Below are 10,468 nucleotides of genomic sequence, written 5' to 3' on the forward strand. Positions count from 1 at the left end.
AATTAATATAATTGCTTGCCGTTGACCATGAATATGATGAATATGAAAGATTACGCGTGTAATGATGTGCGGTTCAAACTTAGCGCGCAGCAAGCTTCTCTTTAAGGCTAAGAAATTCTAGCATTCTACTACAGAATGGACCATGCGCGATGAACGGCTAGGAAATAAGTGGAAGAAATTCCGCAAATCTTGCGTTCTGGCACCTGTGTTCCACTTTTCCTCTCCGGACGCGCTGCGACTGAAATTCCGCAAATCACCATACATACAGGATGTCCCAGAACTAGTGTAAGATATTGAAATGAAAGGTTCCTGACGTAATTTTAAACAACATTTTCCTTAGCGAAAAAGTTGTCCGAAGCGTGGTTGAGGAGTTATTAACAAAAAACCCCGACCAATCAGAGCGCTCGGTTGACGCGATCTCCGAATCGCGAGCGTTGGCTCGGATCTGGACGCCCGGCCTTTAACACGTGAACAACCGCTCCGCTCAATACGAAGCGTTTTAAGAAAATGACGAATAATAAATTACATGAATAACAATGCAAGGAAATTAATAATAATTAATACATTTAATCGTTGTTTAAATGGAATAGATGGGGAAATGATAGATTGTTGATAGACCGGGCGTCCGGATCCGAGCCAACGCTCCCGATTCGGAGATCGCGCTAACCGAGCGCTCTCATTGGTTAGTGTTTTTTGTTAATAACTCCTCAACCACGCTTCGGACAACTTTTTCGCTAAGGAAAATGTTGTTTAAAATCACGTCAGGAGCCTCGCATTTCAATATCTTACACTAGTTTTGGGACACCCTGTATATCTGCTGCCGGGCTGAAAGTTGGCATGGTCACGTGGTATTGGAGCCGTAGTAGTCATTGGCTACAGCATAAATCCGCGAAATTTAAAAACGTAACATTTTCTAAAATACAATGAGTGAAAATATTTTAACGTAGTGTTTGATTTATGAATTCAAATTCGATTTTTAATTCGAATGCAAATTGAATATATTAATATTCAATACGCACGGCGCGCGCGGGCGTGTTCAAAGTACGAAGTATGTGCTGTATGAAAGTGCATGTGCAATACATCACAAATTGTACAAATCAGCATTGCGGCATCACATTATACCACCCGTCTTACCCTGGAAGTGGCGTCAGAGATCTCTAGCAGCGTCACTTTATAGTTAATGCTGATTATAAAGAAAATTGTGATACATTAAAAAATGTTCAACGACTACAGATTAAACTATTTATTTTGGCAATTGTTTTCTCATAATTAGAGTGCGTATTTTTATGCTATTATTTTTATTGCTTTTGTGCTATTGCTTTATGCTTATATTTATACAGAGTGGGGCAATGACTATTACCACCTCAAATATTTTCTAAACTATAAGTTATACAAGAATATTTCTTGTAACAAAATTGCACACTACAAAGGGGGCCGTGCAGTTGTGATAACAGTTTTTCAGATGGTAGAGGTACTTCGGACATTTGGAGGTCACCGCCATTTTTTTAAATGGTTCAGTATATTTTTGCTTCCGTGTCATAATAGAGAATCTTAAAACGAATTCAACGACTTATAACACAAGGACATTGAAGACCATATAAAGCGGAAAAAGGCGATAATACTTATGGTAACCATTTAAAAAAATGGCGGTGACCTCCAAATGTCCGAAGTACCTCCACCAGCTGAAAAACTGTTATCACCACTGCACGGCCCCCTTCGTAGTGTGCAATTTTGTTACAAGAAATATTCTTACAAAACTTATAGTTTAGAAAATATTTGAGGTGGTAATAGTTATTGCCCCATCCCGTATAAAGTAAAACATTTTTAACGTTAATTTAAGAAATGCTGTGTACATTGAGGCTTCTATATATTATTCTTAAAAAATAGTGATGTGTACTATTATTTTGATGCACTGCCAATTTTTTCATATTACATGCATTCTCCATATTTTTTACACATTCAACTTTAAATGAATGCATACAATGTGCATTTGACTTATGGTTACTAAATTAAAATTGATATGTGTAAGCTGTATCCATGAAGAATAGTCCCGCTATCCTCTTTCCGTTGAAACTGTTAATTAATCGATTGTCGTAAACGATTGGTTGAGTTTAACTCGACTATAATTTGTGTTTCAGTCTTTTGTCCCAGTCGAACCTGCGCCTGTCTGCCGCTTTACTGCTGCTTTCCATCTCCAACGTACGGTCGATTTTCAGATACAAATAAGACGTATTTGATTTCTCGATGGGTTTCCACTTTGTTGGAATCAAATCCGTTATCCTTGGCGTTGGGTTTCTTTAATAAAGAGAAACAAAAGAGATCAATAGAATTGCAATTCCTTTATATTATTTCATCTTCCATCCATTTCGATTGTCATTAAGAGGAGCGTACCCAGTTTTTGCAAAGTTGGTCCACATTGTAGTGAAATACTCCATTACTTGATACTTAACAGTACCAGGTTCCGGAGCCGCTAGGTTCATTTGCTTCACCAAGTACGGATAGAACAGGAACCCTAGATCATCTGCATGAGTCGCTCCTACAAAGTTTGTTTAAAAAAGATTTGTGAATTCAAAGTAAAAATGTTTCCTCAAAGCTTACTGAAATCTTTTAAATGTTATCTGTGGAGTTACTTGCTGATTTGATTAGGAATCTCAGAATATTCTAAAATTAACGCAAGTTACAACGCAAAGAAGAATCTTCGATCTTCGATTAAACTTATACTGGATTTTCGACTACTGGTGGGAGAAATTTTAAGTGGTGATTCTAGAAACCAAAATAAGGCAGAAATGTAGAGTGAAAAGTTTGCGTCTGCGGCTACATTTTTTTTAGTTATTACCAATCGAAAATTGCACCTAATAGTAAGAAAACTGGTCTTTAGCCTATCGTAGCTCGCAGAGGCAACGTGCGTTCAAAATTCTTACAATTAGTGCTAATGATGCGTGCACATGTTAGGGACCATTACTAGTCAGAGGACCGTCATAGTACAGTCAGTGGTTCGCAATGTACAACGTGCCTACCCGAACGTAACCGCTGTGAAGTATGTATATAGGCATTTAAACTTTCAGACGCAGATTATACCTGTGAACCAGTAATGAGAGGGTTAGTTTTTAATGGCTTATAATTAAAAAATAGAACCTTGGATGCAATTTTTTTAATCTCGATTTTTGTCTTATTTTGGCTTCCAGAATCACCTCTAAAAATTACGCTACATATATACACTTAGAGAAGTGCAGTGGACTAGCATAAAACATGAGACTGCTGTTTCTGCTTCGTCACGGATGTAAAAAATTCGAAGTTTCATCTTTATATACACATAGGATATAGGAATAAAATGAATACCTGGCAGGGTAACATTGAACGCGAGTTTCATCCACGTATCAATATCGAGCACGAATTTGTAGAAATATGTGGGCTGCGTAGCCTTCTCTGCTTGAATATCTATCACGTCGTAAATGCCTTGAAGAAATAGCGCATCGCTTATGTAATTCGCGTATTCCTGTCTCGTCTCCTCGCAAACCGGCTTGTCGCCAAAGTAAAAGCGTTTCACATCTTTCGGAGTGATCCCATGCTTCTTAACTCGCGCCCGCAGCTCCAGAGGCATCACCACTTCGAAATTCTCGCTGATCGTCGCGAGGTGCTCGGTATCGTTTCGCCGGAATGCTGGAGATCCCCAAATATTTCTAAATGCGTACGTAAATATGGAAATTTCGTACACGAGACATACTATTCTATGATGAAATGAAATAACTTACGAGACATAAACATCGAACCCTCGTTACTATTGAAACCAATTATCAAAGGCACTTGAACGCCCTTTTGCATCATCACCGACGGATGCTGCGGCATGAATGGATTTGGAGATTTGTCGTCTATACTTGGGAGAAATACTCCAAATTCGACATGACTTTGCTGTAAAATTCATCAAAACAAAAGCGATATTTCAATTTTATTTGGAAATATGATTATTAGTAGTATCCGATAAAGCATTTTTATAATCGACTGTATCAACAATGCAAATTTCTATGACATTGCAGTTTCTCATTGACACATCACTCCTCTCTGTTCATCCCATACTAAGTTAAAGTTCACGTATAGTTATTCTCATAAATATTACAATAGTTACGAAATTTTAAAAACAGGATATTTCACCTATGTTGAGCACTTAAATATATTGCTTATTTTGTATCATAGAAAAAATGTCAGGGGGAGAAAATATTCTGTTCGAAGGCGCCAATACGGCGATGGGCCGAATTTCTTTTTCAAGCTAATTTTTGTCGAGATTTCAAGGTCATTGTATTTTTTTAAATGGGACTGCATATTTTCATTATACAACAGCCTTATAGCTTATAAAAAACGAATCCAACGAGATGTAATATGTTAACTTTTACGTGACTTTTGGCAAGGAAATTATGAAATGTTTGTCAGTAACTTCTGTACGCGTTCGGGGACGGTAAGTGATGAAATTTCAATTTCATTGAAACAGTCTTAAGTTGAAACAGTTTAAGTTAAAAAATTCGAACAGAATATTTTCTCCCCCTGACAATTTCTCTGTCATACAAATAAGCGATTTATTTAAGATGGTCAAGTTAGGTGAAATACCCGGTATATTTAGTTACAATGCATTCATCAAATTTATTGTTATTTAATAGATTAATGCACTTAATCTGCTGTACATACGTATGGAAATAAATCCTGCATACTTTATTTCTGGTATATGTTTTGTTATAACCAGGCTAAGCATATTTTTCATCTGCAATAATATTTGGATATTAAATATATCTTACAGTTTTTATTCTCCTTAAGACATTAGTAAAGTGACTCCTTTTAATATTTTGTAAACATAACAGCAGTAGTCAATCATAGAACCACTACGTTAAGAATAATATGCAAATACTGTGATAATGGCTCGAAAAGATAAAAATAACTTGTTCAGTTAATCATTTATCACAGAGAAAAGAGAAAAAATTATCTACAAAATTTGTCAAATATAAATAAAAGTATCGTTGCTGATATAATAAAAAACTACATGAAGATCAGATAGGATCGAATCAATCAAAAAGAAAGTACAAGATTACATAAATCATGCGAATAATCTAGAATCGTACAAAAAGTGAAACAACGTCCCGAATTAATGACACCAAATTTAGCTGAACACTTCTGTGAGGACATTGGAGAAAGCAGTTATTTCAGTACAGTTCGCCAAGTGTTTTACGAAGTTGGTTATCATGGAAGAATAGCCCGAAGAAAACATTCAATAAATAAAATAAATTGGAAGGAACGATTAACGTTTGCTAAGGAATTTGTTTTAAGTTACAGATCAAACATTAAAGAATACAGAAGACATGTTATGCAAAGTGAAATCATTTCATTTACACAGAAGGAGAGATTTTGGATTATTCGTTTAAAGATTAGATGAATTCTTATTTCTTTCAATAAAATTAGTAATGCAAAAGATTTGTAGAAATTAAAAGCTTATCTTTGGTCTCATCGATATTTTTTCTGTATCTGAGAGTTTTTTAATCGTTCCCTCAACACTCCTGTTTTGCAGACTTTGCTTTCTTTCGCATATCTTATCGATATCATCCAATCGCATCTGCATTGTTCATTATACAAGATAAACTTTCTTTAACTAGGTTTGTATTTCTTCTCCATGTTATGTTTCCATTAAAAATGCACGGACTCTCTTGATACATTCTTCAAATTCTTTCAATTGGATATCGGAGTTAATCAGAAAATTGTAATTTCTACTGACTAATTGAAGACAAGTAAAATGGAATTTTGTTGGAAGTGCATCTTCTTTCAAATTTCATGCTTCGACTTACCAATGGTGTGAGAAATTCCCTTTCAGCGGCAACGAGCTTCGTCGCGTCTATCGTCTTCAGGAAGTCGACAACGACCTCGGGTTCAATTGAATGCTCGCCAAGTTTCGCGGCAAGCTGGTACACGCGTTCCTTGGAACCCATGGTTACGTGAGCCCACGGATTAATCGCTACTCCGCTCTGCGCGATTGCCTTGTGGAACAATCCTATAAACACCAACGACGTAGAACAGAATTTTGGATTTCTAGTTGACGAAGCAAATAAAGCACGAGCCTCAATGATACAAACGTAATGGGCGAGACTTTGTGCTCATAGAATACATAAAAAATAATGGGCGTGAAACATGCTCGGATAATCAGAAAGTCGAAATCGACTTGACTATACGTAAACCGTTCAAACGTAACAAACTGAAGTTTCATTTTTCAGAAATTTTTAATTCTTACACTGAATAATACATCTAGTCAATCTAGAATTCTAGAAGTCAATCTCTTCTTTTTAAGAATAGTAATATGCATTTCAATTTTTGTTCTGCACGTCTTTGAACGTAGATTTCTCATTTTTCTATACATGATTTTTGCAATATCATAAATGCTTGAAAACGTACCCTCAGCCAAAGGAGATATTGTTAGATAATGCACGGAGGCTGAACCAGCGCTTTCTCCAAAAATCGTGACGTTGTCAGGATCCCCACCAAAACTGGAGATGTTCTTCTTTATCCATCTCAAGGCCATCACTTGATCCTTCAGGCCCTGATTCCCTGACGCCACTTCGTGATCTACGTTCAGAAAACCTATCGCAAGGCGAAATAGTAAAAACTGTATAATGTGAATGTTATAGCAGTTCGATGTATAAAACGCGTATAGTTCCTTTTATTCAGTTCCTTATTTTTCTTATTAATGACATACAAGTCTGTAAAACCCATTGAAATACAGAAAGAAAACGAAGTGAGAGTTAAATATAAAATATAAAAATAAATTATCATATCTAAAATGTAACAATGAAAAATAATTAAATAACTGAGAGTGGTGTAATACCACAGGTAGGTGAAATAGACGGTCAAGAATAATTCATTTGGAGAAACGGCTGATAATATACTTGGTGTTCGATACAGATTTGGAGGAAATGTAAAGTGGGCAAAATTTACCATCCTATTTATCGTATAATAATTGTACAGAGTGCGTCAATGTTTAACAAAGAATAATTCGTGTTTTCTGAAGATTTGACTAATTTTGAATTGTATCTGTATTGTCAATGTATCTAATTTGTAATAATAATTGAAGTTTAATTTTAATCAAGTGTTCTACCATTTGTAACTCGCTTCCTGATCTTTAGATCCTACATTTCATAAGATAAAGAATATGTTTAACATTAATTTTTAAAGATAAGGTCAAACGAAATCTTTATTTCAACGGTCGGCTGCACAAGAGATTTTTAAAGATCCGGCAGCATTAAGACAAGCAAGCAGTATCGAGTCATCGTGAATTAGGGAAACATCGCTAGAGATAAATATTTTCGGAGAACGACGTGTAGGAAGAAAAGAAAGCGAGAATATTCAATGAATACGCCACATAGCGAAGAATTAGTTTTTTTGGTAAAAAGAAAACGCCGAATATCGGCTTTATCGGTTGCTGACTGTGGCAGAGTATATTCTTCCGATGTTCATCTTTCCTATCAAAGATTCCCGGTACCATTTAATCGACCACGTTCGTAGGATAATTTATGCATTCTTTAATTTTACAAGACAAAGTAGAGAAATACTTTAGATTCATCCATTGCGCTGTTTCCGGCACGTTCTTTAGTAGACGTACTTTCGTTACGATCGTAGATCATAATAGCCAATTATTGACTAAACGCCAGTCGAGATACCACGTCCTTGTATTGGGCCTGAAGTAGATTTTTGCAGCTGATTCGACCTATGCCTTGCAGTGACTGCGAGCTTGTGACGTTCGAATGCATCTGAACAGTTAGTTAGTTTGTTGCTGCAAGTTGTATTTCATATTGATCTTGTGCATGGTCAGTAGGAGTTTCGGCCTTACAACCCGAGTTCTCGCACAAGCGTGTACGCTGTGCGTGAGGTGCAAATAACGTTCCGTACAGATACTTTGGAGCAACAAAACAGCGATAATGCCGCATTACACTTCTCATCGAATTATGATTGAATAGAGAATTAAACAGGGAGGCTATTTTCTGAATAATCTACAGTCCTAACATTCAATACTTTTCTGTTCTGTCGATTTCGTGCAGAATAACTAATCAACCTCTTGGGTTTGTTTCGATTTTTTTTACAAGGATCGTCGATAGGTATTTGGAGTGTCCAGGACCACGGAGCGATTCGACGTTCAACTCAAAGTAAAATTTAAAGTTTATTCTAGTTGTGTATACGGAATTTGGAATCAACCTTGTTGAGGTCGCAATAAATCTAGAAATTGCTTTAGTTCGACATGAATTATAATGTGTCTTTATTTTGTGTAACTGTGTTTTCCCTCGATTATGGACAGATAATCGTCTTGTCTGTTAGACAATCGTCTAACACATTTTGATTTCGAGTGTGCTCAATTTAGATTCGGCGAGAGTAGAGTCATAATCGCCATAAATCAAGGAAATGGAGATATCCTTATGATACGCAAAGAATAGTAAGAATACATATATGTTGAACTTTCCCAATGATCTGTCTGTGAGTTTTATAATATTGAGATCAAAGCGTGGTGAAATATTTGTGCCCGTTTAGGTTTATATTCCTACGTCTATAAAAAGATATTCTTGGTAAGCCGTGTAAAATAAATAAATACAGGAGTTCTTTTAACGAGAGAGCAATAAAGTATTCTCAGAATGTTAGAATCACAAAAAATTTAAAGTTTCTGTAAGTAAGGCCAAAAGATTTTTGAGAAGAAATAATAAAATTAAAATGATCGTTAAAGCTAAGGTCAGTTGAGAATGGAACTCCAAAGTCTCGAAAATTGCACACAGTTTCTAAAGGATTGCTAAGTAGGCAGAAAATGTGAATGATCGTTGAGTTTCAACGTTTTTCGCAGTTTGTACAGATTGATAGTCTGAATAAAGAATAATTCTCTGATAAAACAGTAGCTAGGGAAGACGTGGAAATTTTTCTGGGAAATCGTCATCTAATTAGACGATAAAGGCACTTCGTTGCACGGGAACTTCGTACTCAAATAAAAACCGAGATTTCGCTTTCACTGTGTTCAAATGTGTTCCTTTATTCTTATCGCCTGTGTGACAAATGTGTTCCTTTATTCTTATCGCCTCACGTATCGAAGATAATGCTAAAGTCAACGATATTAATGGCAATATTAAGTGAACAAGAAGACAAATAAAATAAACGATTCAACTCGGTAGCGTCGTTACAAAACATTCAGGAATGGATTAAGCGGTAAACGGATCATATATATATAAGAGTAGACCGAGCGACCAATGTTACACAGTTGACGGCGCATGAGAAAAAGATGACATGCTTCGGCAGGAGTTCCGTCTCTCTTGCACTACCCCCAAATATGTTATTGGAAAATCAATTATTACTAGTATTAAAAACCGGAAATGAATAATTGAAAAATATTTAGTTTATTATATAATTCAGTTGATAAAAAAGATTTAGAATTGATAGATCGAATTTCTTTAACTTTATTCAGGAAAACACTGTTGGATGACTAACTTAGACACTATTATTTCGGATGATCAACCTAGACAATTATTGACCATGATTCGTGCTGAATTTGTCCAAAACATGTAAATCACTCTTACTTTTCGCTAAGCCCAGGGGCACAACTGTGTTAACCCTTCATCACAAACCATAACATAAGGAGTGCAATCCTACTAGTGGATCCTATATTCAATGACGGCCCAAAGTAAAATGAAAATCAAGAGTGACAAAATTACGTTTAGGATTTTAAAATAATCTATCACAAAGAAAAATTGAGCGTTTCAGCTTCTAAATCAGGGAACCTGACTTGTTTTACTGTACTTGGAAAATCAGACTCTAAAATTCGCAATCTTTTGAAATTAATATATAAATAAATGTTAAATGCACTGGTTGAACTTGAACTTGAACTTAAACTCACGATCCGTTATTAAAATCAGATAATTAATAATCAAACATTGATTAGTTATTAAACATTAGGCATTAGACATAAATGATAAACAAGGCCAACTAGAAGATTCTCGAGTCTGACTCTGTTGTTTTATACAAACGCCCTCTTTCATCCTGCGTATCATATGTCCATAGATCTTTGTGACATTTTGAACGTATAATCCAACACAATCTTACCTAAGACGCCTAGCCGATAGTTAATCGTTACTAGAACAATATCCTTCCGTATTAGATAGTCAGGCCCATAGATAGCGTCATTTCCGGATCCGGTGATGAAGCCACCACCATGGATCCACACCATGACAGCGCATTTTTTTAAGGCATCGCTTGTTGGTCTGTATACGTTGAGGTAAAGACAATCATCGCTTCCCTCGATTTCATTGGTCATACTGTTAAAGCTAGCGCATACGTCGCGAAATTTCGAAGCGTCCCTCTCCCCTATCCATGGTTCCGGTGATTCTGGATCCTAAATTCAGAGATTAAGGTTTTTACCATTAAGGATGTATAGGCCATATACTTAAACAATGCTAGCATGTTGAATTTGTTA

General features: G+C 35.9%; 1 protein-coding gene across 1 annotated transcript in view; it reads right to left on the bottom strand.

Annotated features, from left to right (window-relative positions):
- Positions 1-1,883: 1,883 nt before the first annotated feature.
- The window catches only part of LOC108624704 (esterase E4-like), a 10,789-nt gene continuing 2,204 nt past the window's right edge, over positions 1,884-10,468 (bottom strand). The window contains exons 2-8 of the mRNA XM_018024179.2: positions 10,099-10,387; positions 6,424-6,609; positions 5,823-6,025; positions 3,753-3,909; positions 3,340-3,660; positions 2,392-2,536; positions 1,884-2,295 (exon numbers count right to left, since the gene is read on the bottom strand). Of these exons, the coding sequence (XP_017879668.1) occupies positions 2,121-2,295; positions 2,392-2,536; positions 3,340-3,660; positions 3,753-3,909; positions 5,823-6,025; positions 6,424-6,609; positions 10,099-10,387 (1,476 nt within the window). The 3' untranslated portion in view covers positions 1,884-2,120. The remainder of the gene's footprint in view (positions 2,296-2,391; positions 2,537-3,339; positions 3,661-3,752; positions 3,910-5,822; positions 6,026-6,423; positions 6,610-10,098; positions 10,388-10,468) is intronic.

The sequence above is a fragment of the Ceratina calcarata genome, unplaced genomic scaffold, assembly GCF_001652005.2.
Source record: "Ceratina calcarata isolate Rehan_Ccalc_2016 unplaced genomic scaffold, ASM165200v1 scaffold325.2, whole genome shotgun sequence".
NCBI classification, from domain to species: domain Eukaryota; kingdom Metazoa; phylum Arthropoda; class Insecta; order Hymenoptera; family Apidae; genus Ceratina; species Ceratina calcarata.